The sequence below is a fragment of the Peromyscus leucopus genome, chromosome 1 (assembly GCF_004664715.2).
Source record: "Peromyscus leucopus breed LL Stock chromosome 1, UCI_PerLeu_2.1, whole genome shotgun sequence".
Taxonomy (NCBI): Eukaryota; Metazoa; Chordata; class Mammalia; order Rodentia; family Cricetidae; genus Peromyscus; species Peromyscus leucopus.
Genome location: NC_051063.1, coordinates 147,365,828 through 147,385,531, shown reverse-complemented (window position 1 = coordinate 147,385,531; position 19,704 = coordinate 147,365,828). Strand labels below are relative to the sequence as shown.

The window sequence follows — 19,704 nt, the reverse complement described above, 5'->3', positions numbered from 1 at the left end:
TTTTCCAAGAGACTTGGCCCCCAACCCCCTTTCGAGGGGGCTTCCAGGAATTAAAACAGAGTCAATATAGGAGACACAGAGAATAAATACTTAGTCTCCTTCCTGTTTTAAACCTTTGTGGTATTTTGTTTGGGTTAGGGGGTTGAACCGAGCGAGGGCCTCCCGTATGCTAAGCGAGTGCTCTACCACTGAGCAACATTTTCAGCCCCCTTTTGCATTTTTTATTTAGAAACAGAGTCTAGATAACTTGCTTTGGCTTAGCCTCTGGAGTAGCTGAGATCGCAGACCAGCGCCACCAGCCCTGGCAGTATTAAACCTTCCTAAGGTCCCTCCCTGGGCATTCTTTCTTTTCCAAATATATTAACTGTATCATTGTGGAATGCAGAGCTGCTCAGGAGGTCCCATACTGGTGAGGCCACAGTGAGGCAGAGACAGAAGGCTTGCATGGGGGCCATGCAGGCAGGGTGGTGGGGACACATTCCAAGGGCTTCCAGTGGCCAGATGCCCTTAGTCCTACCTGTATGCAACAGCTGAGCTAGCTAGTCCGCTGGTTTATTTTGGGTGTGTTGAGAGGACTGTGTTCAGTTTGGATCTGGGGGCAAAATGTTCCCGGGGATCAGTTGTATCATTTTATTTGAGACAGCTGTTCATGCTGTATCACAGGCTGACCCAGAACCCACTGTATTAGCCATGGTGACGTAGGATTTATGGCAGTCCTCCTGCCTTGGCCTCCCTAATGCTGGCTAATGGTTGTGAGCCACCGTAGCCTGCGGTTGTATCCTTGAAGGAGGCAGAAGGAAGGACAGACTTCCTAGGGCAAGGCTCTGGCAGCTAACTTTTTCCAAATAAAAATCCCTTTAACCCAGTCTCGTAGCTCCTAGCAGGGCTGCCATCAAAGCATCCCGCCAGTAAAAAATAAAGAGGAAAAAGGTGAAAAGCCCGACCGTCCCAGCCCTGCCTGCAACCTGCCAGTGATTGGCTGATGGTCGCCCTCAGTTCTAATTAAAGCTTCAACCCCAGGGAAAGCATATAGACCAATTAGGGATTCAGAACCACAAATGAAATGCCTCTGTTTACATAGTCTAGTTTTAAGGCAAGCCAAAGGAATCAGCTGTCCGTCTGATGAATATTTACTTTACCTAGTCGTTTCCAATGAACTCTTTGATGAAATTAGCTGTTCCATAGAATTATTTAGTCTTGTCTCTTATCTGAACCATTTCCTTGCATTAGCAAAGCCTTTTTATGATACCTTTACATCTGGAAAGTTCTGTGGTTAATATTATTGACAAAAGGAAAAGATGATATAATATTATTCAGAGACATTGGAATGTAGTTGCCCATGTGCTGGGATGACCAAACTGGAAATGAACGTTACAGGGCTTAGGATAAAGTCCAATCGAATGCAGATGGCATTTTATTTTAATTCCCTCCAGTCTCTGTTCTATCAAAGTGCTCTGAGGAGTGATGGAATTTACAGTCCACCCCAGCATCACGTAAAACTGACGGGGTATACATTTGTTTACAGAAAACACTGGGGGAGGCCGTGAAGTGGAGATGCTCATCTTTAGACACACACGGATTATATATATATGCTGTCACGCCTGCTGCCCGCCTCGTTACACTGGTCCTCTCCTGGCACGTGCTGTCACTTTCCTTACATTCTTTTGAAATACACCTATCTATTTATTTTTATTTCATGTGTATGGGTGTTTTGCCTGCACGTATGTCTGTGCACGTATGTCTGTGCACACATGCACGCCGTTCCTGGAAGAGGGTGTCGGATCCCCTGAAACTGGGGGAAACCCAATTGTTATCTGACACGTGGGTGCTGGGACTTGAACTCAGGTCCTCTGGAAGAGCAGTCGGTGCTTTTAACTGCTCAGCCATTCCCTTCTGTGCATTCTTAATTAACCTTTGCTTGGTTTCCCCCATCTTTGGAAGGACTATTTTACTTTGCCTTCCTGATCAGCCCTATCACAGGGAGAAAAACCCGCATGTTCCCAGTGTACAGTTATCAGTCACTGCATTCTCTAAGGGCGGTCATTGAAGCAAGCCGAAGCGTTTGTTTTTAACTTGTTCTTTTGCTAACTGTCTGGAGAAGGGCAGATGTTACGGAAGCCTCGGCCAATAGCTGAAAAGGCTGACAAATTTTTTAAAAGTTACTCGTTCTGATTCTGTTCCAAGCTGGCTTATGGTGTCGATGCCGCTGCCTGTCGTCCAAACCTTACATTTTAGCTCGATGACTCTGGTTCAGCCCTGTCTTTTCCTTTGGTGCTCAGCCAGTTGGACGACGGAAATGGAAAGATGGAGATGTTATTGGAGGGGGCCTCAGTGGCTGCTTCCGGGCGGTGGAGGCCTTCTAGTTGGTGCCTCCTGTCAGTGTTTTAATGCTTCTCAGTCGCAGCGTGGTTTCGGGGGGCTGCATTGGGCACTCTGCTTGGTAGGATGGGACTTTGCCCCAGAGTTTAATCAGAGCTCAGGTTTCTTTCCAGTGCTGATGCAACATTGAAGCAGATCTTTCCATTAACCACAGATGGAATTGTATCTGACAGTGTGTGTGAGAGAGAGCTGTGCAGATCGCAAACAAACAGAAACTTCCTGGCAAATCGCAGCACACAGACAGCGAGGGACCACAGTGGTCTCGGGGGTCAATGGACTATGTAGTGGGCAGGCTGCTCCTGCCCAGGATGAGTCTGCCCACATGGGCTGGGAGAGCTGTCATAGACCATCACTCTCTTCCCGAGGAGTACAGAAGACAGCCACGAGCTGCCTCTTCATATTTTCATCACAACACAACTGATTCCAGAGACATGGCTGCTGGTGATCGATCAGCAGAGGGTTTGAATTTTAAAATGCACCTTATGACAACGTTTTCTAATGTTCCCTGCATAGTTGGCACTTCTGCTTAGGTGCCTCGGTGACATCCCAAAGGCCTCACAGCCTCAAAGAGAGGGAGGTACTCCTTTGTATTCTCTGGCTTGAGTGGGCAGCCTCGCCCTCTCTGACTTGCTTCATTGGTGGGGGCCAGCTCCCTTCCTGTATGGCCCCGTGTGCATCCTGATTTCTCTCACTTGCATTACAATACCACCCTCCCAGCTGTTCTTCTGAGAGCCTCTTTGTCACCTCTGGCCCACCTCTAGCCTCTCCACATTCCCAAGGGATCCTATGAAACACCCTGTTGCCACTGTCTCAAGTGGTCCCTGCTCCCGTGGCTCCCCTGAGCCACACCAGCCTTCAGAGTCCCCCTTGAAGGATTCACTCTTCACTCCCCCCTCAGCCATTGCTCTCTACCTTTATCCATCTTTTCTCTTCCCTACCTCTGGTCTCAAACAGCCCTGCTACCGGGAAGCCAGTCATTCGATCACAGCCCTCAGGCATGGTCTGCTCTTCTTGGAGTTGTATATTTGTGTTCTAGATTTAGCCTGGATGGGTGCATACCATAGTATTTGGTAGGAATGACAACCACAACTAGTGTTTTTTTCTTGGGATCTGGTCAGTGACAGAAACAGTTGGCAGGGAGCTGCATGTGGTGTCTCTGGGGCCTAGAATGACAGTCTGGGTCGCCCGGTACGCTCCCACCAATAGAATCAATGGAGAGGTAATGGGAAGGCAAACCAACCAGATTCATAGATAGATGCTCTTGGGCAGACGAGCTTGGGCATCCCTTGCCAACGCAATATAGAGTTGTTGAGAGCCAAGGCCACATCTCATTTGTTTTTATTCCCCCTACAAGCCCAGCAGTTGCCCAGTAAAAGCTAGCAGATGCTAAGTAAATGTTTATTGAAACGTCTCTCCGTTTCCACAGGCCAGGCTCCTGTGTACATCTACCTGTCTTCCTTTGCATGCCGGCTTCTTTCTATCTAAATGTTTTTGATAGGAACTGTTGTTCTCCCTAATTCATTTCGAGAGAAGCCCACAAGAAAGCCTGAGTTCCGAAAGCCTTATCATGTTGCCGAAACCAAAATGATAGACACCGGGAATGTGGACCCGTGTCTGCTCAGGTTGCTGTGACAAAGAGCCACAGCCTGGGTGGCTTTGGTAGCGGGGATCTCTGCCTCACAGGCCTGGAGGCCAGGAGGTGCCGATGAAGGTTTCTGCTGAAGTCTCTTGCAGATGACTGTGTTCTGGCTGTGTCCTCACATGGTCTGTCTCAGTGCACATCTGTGTCCTAATCTCACATGAGGACATCGGTAATAATGGATGAAGGCTACTCTCATGACCTCACTGTAACTCCATCTGTCTTTCCAAGACTGTCTCCAGAGGTTGGGGTGTGGCTCAGTGGCAGAAGAACACTTGCCTAACATGTGTGAGACCATGGGTTTGAGCACCACAGTCTCATTCTGAGGGCCTGGGGCCTAGGGCTTTAACATAAGAATCTAGGGGGAGACTCAATTCAGCCATAATGATCGATCGACCAAACTGGGCTGTGGCTGCAGGCTCTGTTTTCAGTGACTGGAAGCCCGTGGTGGGTGATAGGGACGACAGCACCTTCTGTGTCCTTCAGAGAAGGGATTTAGGAATGCATGAGCGGCTTTAATTTCCCAAAGTACCCACTGCCATACGCTCATATCGTCATCTCTTGGGATGGTTAAGCCAGGGTCTTCTAAACAGAATTCAAGAAATGGCTTCTACCATGTTTTTCTGTGGCTGCAGGTGAAGAGCGGAAGGGAGGGGGTTGCCTCCCTGTTGCCTTGGTGACCCGAGAGGGTGATGCTGGTGGGAATCTAGGCTGAGTTAGAAGATGTTTTATTTCCTGACTGTTTCCCGTTGTCTACTGCCCTGGCGTACCTGTTCTGGGTGTACAGTTGTCCTAACAACCTGGCATCTACTCCATGCCAACCCCAAGCAGAAGTGTGGCACTACCAGGTGGGCTCAGGCATCCTACTAAGACCGGCTCAAATGAAGCCAGTAGCCTGTGGTGATAGTTCTCCTGTCCTCCAAGGAAGCCACAGCTATCACACCCACGCCTTATGCTTGCAGAGAAAACCCTTTCATTCCCATGAGCCTAGCTTAACCCTACGACCTTTCTTTTTGTTTGTTTTGTCTTTTGTTGTTTTTTGAGACAGGGTTTCTCTGCGTAGCCCTGGCTGTCCTGGATCTCACTCTGTAGACCAGGCTAGCCTTGAACTCACAGACATCCGCCTGCCTCTGCCTCCTGAGTGCTGGGATCAAAGGCATGCACCACCACCAACAGGTTCCCCATGATCCTTTTGTTCTGACTGTCACTGTTTCATTTTAATCCGTGAGTCTTATTTCCCCGGCCTAACATAGTATATTGTTCTTGGCTTAAATTGTCAAAGTGACCAATCAGCAATTTTTCATTAGAGCCCAAAGGAGAAAGGGACAAGGAAAGAGGAGAGAGAGAGAGAGAGAGAGAGAGAGAGAGAGAGAGAGAGAGAGAGAGAGAGAGAGAGAAGGAAAAGCTGGAGGCGGTGGCACAGCTCTGTCTTCTCAGTGTATCCCAACCCTGAGGGGACCAAGTAGGGACATGTAGACGGGAATAACACTGCAGGAACACCAAAGCCTCAGCCACAAACAGAGAGCCACCAGACTCCAAATCACAAGAGGGCCTTTACCTGCTCCTTTCTGAGAAGAAACAGGGGAGGAGTGGATGGGGGGTAGGGTAGATAGGAGGTGGGTGGAGGGGAGGGGAGGAGAAGAGGGAGAGAGAACTCTGGTCAGTATGTAAAATAAATGAAACAAAATTAATAATAATAATAAAAACCCTAAGAGGGCCTTTAGTCTACTCAGAAATGTGGGTAGCATCAGGAGACTGAGAAGCAGAATGGAGATGCAAGCCAAGGACAGTTTCTTAATGTTTGAAATGTTGCCCTTCAGGAAAAATGTCTGCTTCAGTCTTTTGTGTCGGAGTGATGCGTATGACCAAAGAGAGGGTGGCAGGGGGCGGCTGGGGGCCTGTCTCTACAGGTTTGCTCCAAGTTCCCAATCGCAGTGGGGTTGAGGCCCCTTTGACAAGCAGATCGGGTTGTGGAGACCAAAACCCCTTACCCATTCCCGCAACATTCCCACATAGTTCCCAGAAGTCCCAGGACTCCAGCCTGTCTTTCCCTTCCTTTAGGGAATGGGCCCCGCTTAACGTCCCCTCACGTCTGTACACGAGAGAATAGCGCACACACAGTAAAGTGGCGCGTGAGCTGTATGGTGTTGTGTGATCATTGGCGAGCACGGGCTTCCTCGCTTACGTCTCCATGCATCCTCTTTTAAGCCCTTCAGCAGGTTGTAGGTGGGACCGGCAAGGTGTTTAGAACAGCCAGCATTGATGGAAACTAGATATGATCACACCGTGGAGTGCAGAGGCTCAGAGAGGTGCTGGCCAAGCACACGCCCTTTTGTGGTTTGGAAACTGAGGCCCCAGCAAGATATTGGGGACTGTCTCTATTTTCCTTCCGCTGCCCCCACTGCAGGGGGCTTTAGGATTGGATGGTTCCTGGACCTTAGGAACACGGCCCCTGATTTCCTCTACTGATATGCACGGTGGGTAGTCAGGCTTCCTTACCATATAGAAGTCCCTCTTGTCCTTTTACATTTACAGAATAGTTTGCTCCTCTTTAATGAAGCCAAACGTCACAGGGAAGAGAGAGGTGACAGGCGCTGTCACCTGTGCTCTGGGTAAGGCTATGCAAGGGGCACAGAATCCATTCAGGGCTCAGTTAGATCCACCACTGAGTGCTTAAGTTTGGTAGCTTGGTTCTAATGTGTGCCCTTCCCTGTTCTGCTGTGTGGGAGCCTTCTGTACAGAGGCCTCTGCGAATGTCCTCTGTCACCATAGCTCCAGACATACCATGGACCCTAAGTTCACTTATAGAAAGGGGGCTCCCTGGGGAAGCTTGCTGGGGTTTCTGAGGCTGTAGCAAACCCTTTCGGGCAGGAAAGGCCTTAACGTTGTATGTGACTTTGGGTAGAGCACAAGCAGAATTGTATGCCCTCTGTGTCAGCACGGTCACATGGGAGGTCTTCTCAAAACAGCCCTTTGTTGCCTCTTTGTGACACCCAGGACCAGTGTGTCAGCTGGGCCTCTGGGCTGACAGTGCTCACAGGAAGAGGAAACAGCTAAGGCTGCCGCTGGGTCTATAGGAACGATGAGGCCACATCAGTGACCCTTGACACCTGCAGGCTGTTCACTGCAGTCCTGTCAGGGTCTCCCCACCCACCCTGTCCCCTCCCTCTGCCACTAGGTCTCTGTGTGGGATCCTGTGACTGTCTGTGAATCTCATCTCATCTTACACAGAAGGACATTCCAGAGAGGCTGGATTTTAACTTGACTCCTACAGCAAAGTTGGACATTTGCTGCAAACTGAAGTATAGGGCTGAGGCAAGGCGGTGTGGGGGCTGCAGTGACTGCCAATGTGCTCCTCTGTGGGAATCCTGGGAAATTATGGAACCCTCTTTGTACCTAGAATTCTTTCCCAGAGCAAAGAACTTTGTAGGGCAGTTCTGGTATAGGCTTAGCAGGAAACAAGCAGAAATGGAGAGAAGGGGAAAGGGTCAGAATACAGTTCAGAGACATCAAGGTGTTTTGTAGCAGTTTGTGATGGGCAGGATTTGGCCGTGGAAGGAGTGGTGTTGAGTAACCTCGATCCCATCCCGAGTCACTTAGTGTTGATGTTCCACAAAAACCAAACGAACATCATGCAGTAGTCAGTACCCAAGCTGGGTGTGGGCATGCCAGTACCTGCCTGTATTCTAGCTTGAGTAGTCTGGAGCAGAGGGTTGTGAGTTCAACACCAGCCTGAACTACAGAGTAAGTCCCAGACTATCAGAAGCATCATAGTGAGCCCCTGTCTCAAAAAGAAAATTAAGTCTATCTAAATCGTATTTTCAACTCAGAAGTAAGTTTCTAAAAGTCCATTTATGGTTGTATCTCATATACGACCTGAAGCGTGTTCATATTTAAAATCTGAATCATGGCTTCATTTCTTCATCCAGGAAGCATGAATGAACTCCGAATGCCACGCATTACCTAGCACAGTGCAATATGATAGCAACAGGACTCAGACCCTGTCCAGGGGGCTGCAGGGCAGCATAGGATAGCTGGACCACTGTTGTAAATTCATTTTTACGTCACTGACAAATACCTGAGATAAATCAACTTAAAGAGGACAAGAAAAGGGACGGACTGGAACGCAAAATATAATGGTACTTGTATGAAAATACCACAGTGCGTTACTTCATTTGATAATTTAAAGTTTGATTTAAAAACAGGAAAGGTTTGTTATGGCTCAGTTTCGGAGCTTCTAGTTCATAGTCACCCTATCCTATTACAGTGGTCCTCAACCTTCCTAACGTTGCGACCCTTTAATAGTTCCTTATGTTGCGGTGATCCCCCCAACCATAAAATTATCATTAGTACTTTATAACCGTAATTTTGCTACTGTTGTGCATCATAGTGTAAATGTCTGTGTTTTCTGATGGTCTTAGGCGACGCCTGTGAAAGGGTCATTTGATTCCCCTCCCCCGAAGGGGCCATGACCCACAGGTTGAGAACCACGGTCCTTAGTGGTTTGGGCCTGTGGCAGCATACCACATCATAAACAGAACAAATGACAGAGAAGGCAGATTCACCCCACAGCAGCTGGGGAGCAAAGACACTGAGGAAGGTCCAGGTCGATATCCCCACAAAAGCACACCCCAGTGTCCTAACTTCCTTAAACTAGCTCCCGCGACCCAGGCCTTGCATGTGCTAGCGAGGCAAGCAGTCTCCCATTGGGCTGCATCTCCAGTCATGGCCTCGCCTCTTCTTCAAGGTAATGCCATCTCTCAGTGGCACCACAGGCCGGTCAACAAGCTTGCACCATACTTGCACGCCATAGCATCCCTCAAAGCCATGCAGTCAGAAATGGGGGCCGGGGCCACTCAGACAGGCACTTGCCTGAGTTTAGGACTTGTCTTCCAAGTTTCTTACCTGTGAACTCGAAAGACAAAGAAATATGTACTATTGCCTCTTACTGTACATTTCTCACAGGGAGAAAGTCTGGCGACCTCACACAGACAGTGTAAGGCATCTGGTGCAAAGGCCATGGATGAAGTTTCAGTGGGAAGGGATAGCCAAGCCTGCTGCCAGAGAAACATGAAGACTTCCTGTGTACACTGGCTCTCTTAGGAGAGGGGTTTATTAAACTCATGGCCTGATAGTGCAAGATTCATTTTGTTTAACTTTTAAAGTCCCTATAGTGTTCCTCAGTCTCAACACTTGTCTAAAAGTCCAAAGTCTCTTCTGAGATTCAAGGCGGTTTCTGAACTACAACCCCCTGTAAAATCAAAAATCAAATCACATCCTTCCAATATAGAATAGCACAGACTATATATTACCATCCCGAAAGGCAGCATAGTGAGGAAGTACTGGAGCAAGCACAAACCAGATCCCGGCAAAGCAAACCCAAGCCTGTAGATCTTGGTATCAACAGCTTTAAAAGACTTCCCTGCCCTTCCGACTCTGCTGCCCCTGACATACGTTTCCCTCTAGGCTGGTTCCACCCCATCCACAGCTCCCCTTGGCGGAAGCCTGACAGCAACGGCATCTCCAATATCTGTGATCCCCACTGCAGCCCAGGTTTTGCTCTCATAGCGTTATGGGACAGCCTCTTAGAGCTTCATGTACCCCGAGGGCTTTCACATGGGGACTCCCCTGCCGCACACTGCCTGGCCTCAGTGACTCTCCGAAACTACAGAGGAAGAACCCACGATTCCTTACCCTCTTGTGTCCTTCATGACTCTGAAGCCAGCAACAAATGGACAACATTACCGAGTTTGGCTGCCAGCTTGGGATGGCCCCTGGCCCCCTGGAATCATGTTAGCTTTGGGATTCAGTTGTTTCCTGGAAGCAGAAAACACCATGGGTTCTCTTTCACAGGTTGGAAGCTTGGTAGGGATGCGGGAAAGGGGGTCTTGGCCTGAGGACACCCTTCCGTTTCTTGCTGTATAGATTAACCCTCTCTCTAATGATGCTGAGCTCCTGGACAATTACAGCTCCTCTCCCAGCACATTAAACCTTTTGGTGCTTTTTTTTCCTCTCTAAACTGTACATTTTATATTTTTCCCGCTTTGCTTGTTCCTTTTCATTGTAGACCTCCTGCGTAAGATTAATTAATATAACCAAGCCACAGATTAAATAGTATGCTTTGAAATCCTCTCTGCCAAAGAAATTATAATGCCCATCACTTTTTTTTTTTTTAAATTTAGCCTTGGGCAAAAGCCTAGGACTAGGGTGGAGAGCAGCCAGATTCTTTGCCAAATATCATAGGAATGGCCCAGTTCCTGATATTGTTTCCCTCTGAAATCTCTTTAGCCAGGCTCCCACCGTCCACGTTGTTCTCAATGCTACTGCCTTCCAGGCGCTTGTGGAATGGCCCATTAAGCTCTGCTTACAGCATTTAGCCTCTTTTCTAGTCCCAAGTTCCAAAGTCTTCCATATTCCTTCCAAGCAACAACATGGTCAGGTTCTTCACAACAACAGCTCATTCTCTGGTACCAGTGCGCCTGTATTAGTTACTTTTCTCTTGCTGAGATTAAAACACCACAACTAACACAACCCACAGAGGGAGGCTTACTGTTTCAGAGGGTTCAAAATGGGGCAGTCGTGGCAGCAAGATGCAGGTGCGGGGGCGGGAACAGGAAGCTGAAAGCTCACATCTCTACTTTAAGCAGGAAGCAAAGAGAGCTAACTGGAAGTGGCAGGAGCCCCCCTACACCCCCCCAAAAAAAACCAAAAACAAGATCTGAGCCCACGGGGGACACTCACATTCAAATCACCGTAAAGAGCAATACGTAATCCTACAGAGGTTCTCATGTTGCTTTTCTAATACAGATAATTGCATACACAGGGTGAAATAGTCCAAAAGACACATTGTCCACCCTTGACTCTTCACCATTTGCTTTCCAGTTCTACAGAAGCATTGGTTCTGTGAGGGTTACGTTAGAGACCCTCAATAATATAGTCCTTTGCTGCAAATCACGTAGTCATGTACATGATGAGAATCCATGGACATGCCTAGGCAAAAGAACCCTTCTTTGTGCGTAGGTGGGTGTTCTGTCTGATGAGGGAGATGAAGCTTCAGCCACTTGGTTTTGGGATACATGCGTATTTCTGGCCTTCTTAGAGTAGCCAGATGGTTCTTGGGCTCTAACCTGAGGGCACCCAAACAGAGCCTCACATCTGGCCGGGGTAGAGGATTGGGGTGTTAGCCTTGGTCAGGAACCAAGTATGTTTACCCTCATCTCCCCAGAACCTAGCACTGGACCAATGGAATGCTCATGGACTTCTCTGTTGAGTAAGCAGGCGAATAAGTGACCCCAGAATGTCCACTGTGCAGAGAAATCAGGATGGAAGATTAGCTTATTCTTTAGGACGGTCAAGAAGTGAGACTGGGAATCCTGTTGCACTTTCCCAAAGCAGCCTGAGAAAAAGACTGGGTGACAGCTAGCCAAATTAGCCATTGTGTCTATGCTGACCCTGGACCCTGTCCACAGAGTTGGACCCTAGACATCCCCACCCTGGGCGCATAATCCATGCTGTTTGGTTTCATTGCTCTGAGACTGTCTTGGTCACTGTCTTGCTTCTGATGAGCAGGCCTGCCACTGGAGAGTAGGGAGAGACACCGTACCACTGGGGACTCCAGGGGTGACGTGGATCCAGCATTGTCACAGCCACCCTCAGAGCAGTGTCAGCACAGGGCTCTTCCCCAGAGCCTAGCAATGGCCAGAAGCTGGGATGCTCAACTCATCCATCTGGCAACTCCATACTGGAAACTTGTTTCCTCACACCATCCACCCAGGCTCAGAAAGCACAGCTACCTTCTCAGAGCAGAAATGAGACCTGGGGACGCCGGGGCTCTGGGTGTTCAAGGTGACAGACAGTAAGTCAAGGGCTCTCGGCATGGCAGGAGAGATGGAGTCATCTCAGGGAGTGCAGAGTGGGCGGAGCCCACTGTGTTTTATATAACGAGGTGTTTAGCGGCTATTCAAACACTGCCGTACATCTTTCATACCAGGTAGCACTGTCCTGTTCGAGTGGTAAGGCATGTGAGGAATTTGTAAAATGCCATTAGTGGGGTTATGAGCAAAACATCTCATTTCATCATTTTATTTTCTGTAGGATTCTCTATCTATGGCACTTATGGATTACCTAGGATGTGGGGCCAGAGCTTTTAAAATGTCTAACCCCAAATTGACTTTGAGCCCTTTGCAGGATTTCTTTTTTGTTGTTGTTGTTGTTTGTTTGTTTGTTTTTTGACAGGGTTTCTCTGTGTAGCTTTGCACCTGTCCTGGAACTCACTCTGTAGCCCAGGCTGGCCTTGAACTCACAGAGATCCGCCTGGCTCTGCCTCCAGAGTGCTGGGATTAAAGGCGTGCGCCACCGCCGCCCAGCTACAGGATTTCTTTGTTATACTTTTGGGACAGTGTCTTGCTGTGTAGCTCTGACTGTCCTAGAATCTGCATGGAACCTTTTGCTTCCCAAGTACTAGGATTGGCAGTGTGTGCCCCCTACCCAGCTTTCTTTCTTTTGTTTTTAATTTTTTATTTATTTATATTTTAGGTATGAGTGCTCTGCTTGCCAGCAAAGGCCTCAGATGGTTGTGAGCCACCATGGGGTTGCTGGGGCTTGAACTCAGGACCTCTGGAAGAGCAGCCAGTGCTCTTAACCACTGAGCCATCTCTCCAGGCCCATACCCAGCTTTCTTGCAGGGTTTCTAATAAACCTAGTACATAGATGATTTATAGAATATTAGTGGTGGGACAGGCCATGATTCTTCTTCCTACATGTTTTGTCCTGTATACTAGGGAGGCTTTGACCTCCATTGTCTACCTGTGAGCCTCCCAGTCAAGGTACTGTGCCCCTCCTTCAGGGAGGGAGGGAAATCTTACCTTCGACCCCAGAGTCCCTCACTCCTTGCTTTCTCTGTAATAGCCAGTCTAACTTCTGGGACCAGCCTACAGTCCCCAGCCTTGGCCCAGAAACCTTCAAGTAACCTTGAGCTCCCTTGTCCTTCATCTGTGCCAACTCCTGTAGGCAGCCTGTCTTGTTTAAAGTGACATCACTCTACTGTCTGCTTGGTGGGAGCCCCAGAATGAGGCCCAGCATCCTTGAGAGCAGTGGCTGGATGCACAAGGGCCTTCTCATCTTTCCAGTCTTGGCCCTCAGCACCAGCCTGAACCCCAGCTACAAGCATTGCTCAGGGGCTGGCCAGCCCAGCAAGGCCAAAGAAAACACTTGCACCACCTCAGGCTCCTGAATAGGTTCCTGGAGTTGGAACAGAACATGCACCCGTAATCAGCATGATGCTGTATGCTGGGCACTGGTGTGGGTGCCTTGTATGCACTGTATGTGCAGTGGCCCCTCAGAATGCACGATGATAGGCCTATGCTACAGACAGACAAACAGAGGCTCAGGAGGCACTGCAGGGTGGGGGTGGGGGGCTGTTTTATTCCAGGCATGCTGGGTCCTGGATCTCTGGTTCAAACTGTAGCTTCATCATGAAGGCAAGTAACCCCACGTGAAGGAAATTTATAAAATACTCAATTATAAATTAGTAATGGTGTCACTATCTAAGAATTGCTCTTGTTAGTCCTTTGCTGATTTCCTTTCTAGATCTTTCTCTGTGCATGTTTTGGTACTGTTGTTTCTAGTTGCTGCCCAGATTTCCAGCACATGAGTTACGGTCATTTACTTACTCAGATCCTCTGGTACCACTTTAACTAAACAGTTTCTTAACTCTCTCATGCATCCTTTTCCTTTCCTGTGTTTCCTTTTTTGGAGCAACAGTTTTCAATCAACTTTTCGGCACCTGCACAGTCTATTGTTTTTAGTAGGATGACTTCAAAGCCTGTCAATCATGTTATCAGCACCGCCACCGCCCCCATTCATAATAAGCCAGCGGCTTTCAAATGTGGTCAAAAGCGTTTCCTGGTGCATGCCATCCAGATCACCTACCATGACCTAGAATGTTAAAAAAGGAAACCCACAGTGCCTATCAGAGGCTGAAGTTGGGAGGTCACTTAAAAAAATGTTCTGTCTATTTATCGTCTATCAATCTATTAGATATATCTATGATTAGTTTGTGTGCAAACATACAAATGTCACACAGATCACGTGTGGAGACTAGAGGGTAACTACGGAGCTGCTTTTCTTCTTCTATGTTTTTATGGGTTTCTCGGGTTTGTGTACTAAGTGCCTTACCCACTAAGCAATCTTGCCAGCCTTTTGTAAAAAAATATTTGTGTGTGTATTATATGAGTGAGCACACACACACACACACACACACACACACACACACACACACTCACACACTCGTGTACCACAGTGTGCATATGGATGTCAGAGGATGGCATCCAGAAGCTGGTTCTCTTCTTGCACCTTGTTTCTGGGGTAGGGCCTCTTTTGTTGCTGCTACACTGTGTATGTACTCCAGGGTAGCTGGCCCCGGAGCTTCCGGCAATTCTCCTGTCTCCACTTCCCCATCCATCTCACTGTAGGGCTGCTGGATTAGAGATGTGAACCATTGCATCGCTTCTGTTTTTTAATGTGGGTTCCTGGGCTTAAACTCAGGTTGTCAGGCTTGCACAGCGAGTTCGTTACCCATGGCAACGTCGCACTGTTAAAGGGAATAATATCTGCATTTCTTTCTGTAGGTAAAATGGCTCCAACAGCAGGAAGTGAAGCGCAGGGTCAAGAGGCAGGCGCGAGGGGACTCTCTTTATTTCAACGATCCCATTTGGTCCAACATGTGGTACATGGTGAGTCAGGCGATGGGACTTCTGTCTTCTCCGGGACATTAGCATGCTACACCTCTAAAGTGGGTTAACTTTTCCCTGGAGTTCCCAGGACAGCTCCCGACAGACCTTCTTCATCTTGAATGTGAGCTCTTTACATCAGTGGTTCTCAACACGGTTCCTCATGTTACAGTGACCCCCCAACCATAAGATTACGTTGTTGCTACCTCATAACGGTAACCTTGCTACTGTTATGAATCCTAATGTAAACATAGGATGTGCAGGGTTATCTCACGTGTGACCCCTGTGGAGGTCACAACCCACAGGTTGAGAACCGCTGCCCTTCGTGACGGCACCAATGAGACTGAGAGTCCAGAGAGTCCTCTGTATAGAGGGAAGAGCTTTACTGCTGTGGCATGGACTGAGGTGGGGAGACCTGTCCCTGGACCGTGTCCCTAGCAGAAGACAGTGACATAGTCCCCAGGTCAGTGGTAGGCACACTGTCACACGCAGAGAAATGAGGGCGTCTCCACACATAGGAAAGTCTCTGCTAAGGTGGAGCCTACTGTTCTTCAGTGTTCCCTAGTATAGTTGCCACTGTCTGGGCTGCCACGCTGTGCCCTGTCTGCATCCAGGGGTGTCTGGGCTGCCACGCTGTGCCCTGTCTGCATCAAGAGTGTCTGGGCTGCCATGCTGTGCCCTGTTGGCATCAGGAGTGTCTGGGCTGCCATGCTGTGCCCTGTCTGCATCCAGGGGTGTCCAGGCTGCCATGCTGTGCCCTGTCTGCATCCAGGGGTGTCTGGGCTGCCATGCTGTGCCCTGTCTGCATCAGGAGTGTCTGGGCTGCCATGCTGTGCCCTGTCTGCATTAGGCGTGTCTGGGCTGCCATGCTGTGCCCTGTCTGCATCCAGGGGTGTCTGGGCTGCCATGCTGTGCTCTGTCTGCATCCAGGGGTGTCTGGGCTGCCATGCTGTGCCCTGTCTGCATCAGGAGTGTCTGGGCTGCCATGCTGTGCCCTGTCGGCATCAGGAGTGTCTGGGATGGTGTTCTGCAGCCACTCAGTGTCAGAGGTGTCACCCTGAACTTCATGTCTTCTGTGTTTGCAGCATTGTGCCGATAAGAACAGTCGCTGTCGTTCAGAGATGAACGTCCAGGCGGCATGGAAGCGAGGCTACACGGGAAGGAATGTGGTGGTCACCATCCTTGATGATGGCATCGAGAGGAATCACCCAGACCTGGCCCCCAACTATGTAAGTCCAGACTCAGAATTGGCACACACGGTATTCAACCACACCAGTTATAAAAGATAAACAAATTGCCTTCCCTCTTCCCCAAACACATCAAATCAGGGGATCATGACAATCATCCTGGGAAGGTTCAGGGTTCTGCTACTCCTCCCTTGTACCACAGGAGGCTTTGCAGGAGGACATGCCCACGGGTTTGAGTCTCATGCTTCCGGGAATGTAGCCTAGAGAATAGAAACTCGCGTGCGGCGGTGGTCATTACACGCACATTAGCCTGTGGGTCATTGCAGGGTTAAAACACGGATTCTGGACCCAGAGAGCCCAAGTTCCTCTGCTGGCCCTGCCACTTGGTTGGGATCCCAGGCAGGCTGCCTGATCTCTCTGTTCCTCAATGTCACCATCTATAAAGTAGGGTGACTAAAAGGACTGCTTCTTACGGGGTTATGGTAAGGACTAGGTCAGTTCATGAGTGTAAAAACGAGAACACCGCATGCAGTAAATATGGGAAGTGAACTAAATCCTCTAAGATACCTGGGTGTCTAGAGTGCTGAGGTGAACTCCACAGAATCCACCTTTGAGGTCATTAGCCCTTAGAGATGAGTTTTGAAGACTGCATTAACACTGGAAAACCGGGTGGTATATTTTCTAAGAAGAATGAAAATTTGCATGAATGCTGTTATTACAAATAAGTATGGAAAACCATGCATATTAAAATATGAGATTAAGGAAATTCTGATACACGTGACAACTTGAACCTGACGACTTTATGCTGAGTGGAATTAGCTGTCACAGAAAAGAAATCCTGAACGACTCCTGTGAAACATCTGGAATCACACTGAGAGACAAAGGGCAGCATGGATGCCAGGGCTGACGGGGGAGTGGGGAGTTACCGTTTCATCAGTACAGACTTTTAGTTTTGCACAGTGGAAAAGTCCTGGTGACAAATGGTGGTGATAATTGCATAAAAATGTGTGTGGATTTAAGAACACCGAACCATACATCTAAAAACAGTCGGGGTAAGATTTTATGTACTATATATTTCACCACAATGAAAGGAGTGTAGGATGGTAGTCACAGTCACAGCAAATCTGGTTATGATTTTCCTGTTTTTCTAAGCTTGGCGTCGGGAAAGCCTAAAGTGGGGCTATCACACATTGTGTCTCTAATCTTCACTAACCATGATTTAATTCCCAGGATTCCTATGCAAGCTACGATGTCAACGGAAACGATTATGACCCATCTCCACGATATGACGCCAGCAATGAGAATAAGTATGTCCCTTTGCGGCCTCCTTCCTGGCTTATCTTCCATTGTCTCCAAAGAGGAGGCCTACAGAGTGCTAGGCTCTGGGTTCTTCTCCTGCCTGGGTGCTGTTCAGGGCATGTCTAGGTCTCAGAAGCCACTAGATCGCAGCTCTTTGGGCACCGATGACTTCTCTGGGGTTAGCCTCTTCTTTTAGGAGTGTTACCTCTGCTGGCCAGACAGAAATGGTGTCAAACACTGTCCCTGTTTCTAGCCTCGTGGGATATCTAAAAGAATCACCTTTGTCTTGGAGTCTCTGTGACTGTGTTCAAACATCAGTTTGGTCTGTCTGAGCACACAGGTCACATGCTTGAGCTTGTGACCTTACAACCGAGAAAGGCATGAATGATGCTGGGCAAATAAGGAGTTCAAATCCCTGCTCTACACCTACTGTTTGTGTGCTGTTTGTGCACACTTGAGAAACCTTGCTGCGACTGTCTTTATGTCTCGGAGGCTGCCCCATGCAGATGATGGCCCTAGCTCAAGGGTTATTGGGAAGGGTGAGGTGAGGTGACGTGTAGGGATTGTTTACGCAGCGTGAGTTGCCGCCTCAAGTGACCTGAAGAGGTCAAGGGACCTGTGCAAGTGACAAATGCCAGTCCTGGGGTTGCTCCTGGGGTTTCCTTTGTGGTACCTGCCTGTCCTTTCTCTGTCAGCATGCCTGATTTGCTTAACTTTTACCATTCTTCCAGAAATACTTAAAGGAGATTAACAAAAGCCCTTTCTCTCTTTCCCATGTTGATAAAGCACTGACCTGTGCATGTCTTCCCAACATGCTTATGTCAGTCAACTTTCCATCGTTACAGAGAAATGCCAGAGACAGTTGACTTAAAAAATAATAGGTCAAGCTACATGCAATGGCATGTGCCTCCGGGCCTAGCTATGTAAGGGGAACCTAGGGGTTAGAGGCTAGCCCAGATAATATAGCAAGATGCATCTCTGAGAGATGGGGGAAGAGAGAGGTTGGGGTGGGGTGGGGAGTGGAAGAAAACAAAAAACAGACACAGAGGGATTTATTTTGGCTCACAACCTTGTCACGGTCCATGATCAGTTGGTCCGTTGCCTGCATCATGGTGGGAACATACAGTAGATGTACAGTAGTAGGTCAGAACAGCGCTTGATCAACCAGAAAGTCAAAAGAGAAGGAGACAGTGTCTGGGTCTCACAGGCTTCCTCAGGGCACGTGTGCAATGGCCCAAGGCTCTTCCTGCTAAAGATGCAGCCCCTCGCTGTCGCTGTAGACAGAGTTTTCTTTGGGCCACCAGCTCACAAATAACGACACAGAGAATTATTATTTATTATGAAAGCTCGGCCTTAGCTTGGCCTTGACCCATCAGCTCTTAAACTTAAATTAACCTGCTTCTATTAATCTGTGTTTGCCACATGGCTTTTTTTTTTTTTTTTTTTAACCTCTTCTCCATTTCTGAGCTTCCAACTTGTTCCATGTCTCCTGGCACCTTCTGCATGCCTAGATTCTTCTTCCCATTCCCCCTCTCTCTGCCCGGAAGTCCCACCAATACCTCCTGCCTAGCTATTGGCCATTCAGCTTTTTATTACATCAATCCAGCAACACATCTTCACAGAGTGTGCAAATATCCCACAGCATGTCCGCATAGGACTAAGACTGGAACACAGGAGATTGGGGACGGGGTATTCAACATCCAGACTCCAGCAGTATGCTGTCATGCTGTGGGTTCCACGAGGTGCTATGCAGGGCCACTCGGGGGCTGTGTGCCACATGCCAGATGCTGAACTCCCAGAGCGCCTGGACTGCTTTCTGCCTCACGTCCCAAGGTGCCCTTCTGCTCAGCAGTGAGGAGGCCCAGGGCCCAGGGCCTGCTTCCTGGTCACACATCAAGGGGTGGGGAAGCATGATCTATATTCCATGCAATGACCCTTGAAGGGCGGAATCAAATCCCAGTGTGTGACCTGAGAGCCGGCCTGGCCTTGGGGCTGTGAGAGTTCCAGAGAATGACAGATGACTCCTTTCCAAAGGGCTAGCATGCAGACCCGGGACCATTTTTAAATTTTGCTACAAATCTGAATCAATGATTCCAATGCCCCGTGATCTCTCCTCACAGATGTACGATGGAGACTGGCCCATATTTTGGCCTCTGCTAAGAGGAAATGACCCAGTGTGGCACATCAGAAGATGGGGTCATTCCTGGGGAAAACAATTTGTTTCTCTGCTGATTTCCTCAATGTCCCCGGCCTCTACTGAGTATTTGACCAAAAAGTGTCCTTTCTCGGCTCCTGTTATTCCCCTGTGGGAATGACAGAGATCTGTGCAGGCATGCAGGGTGCTTGTCAGGACACAGGGGGCAGAGGCAAAAGTGTTTTCTTCCTTCCGTTGTGTCGGTCAGGCAAGGATTGGCACCACCACACCTGTAAGTGCCACGTGACTTGTCTTTAGTCACAGGAGACAGGGAAC

At 48.7% G+C, this 19,704-nt stretch overlaps 1 protein-coding gene across 2 annotated transcripts in view; it reads left to right on the top strand.

Moving 5' to 3' along the window:
• The window catches only part of Pcsk6 (proprotein convertase subtilisin/kexin type 6), a 192,111-nt gene that overhangs the window by 53,135 nt on the left and 119,272 nt on the right, over positions 1-19,704 (top strand). For both annotated transcript variants that reach the window (XM_028872818.1, XM_028872817.1), the window contains exons 3-5: positions 14,647-14,751; positions 15,834-15,977; positions 17,166-17,242. In XM_028872818.1, the coding sequence (XP_028728651.1) occupies positions 14,647-14,751; positions 15,834-15,977; positions 17,166-17,242 (326 nt within the window). The remainder of the gene's footprint in view (positions 1-14,646; positions 14,752-15,833; positions 15,978-17,165; positions 17,243-19,704) is intronic.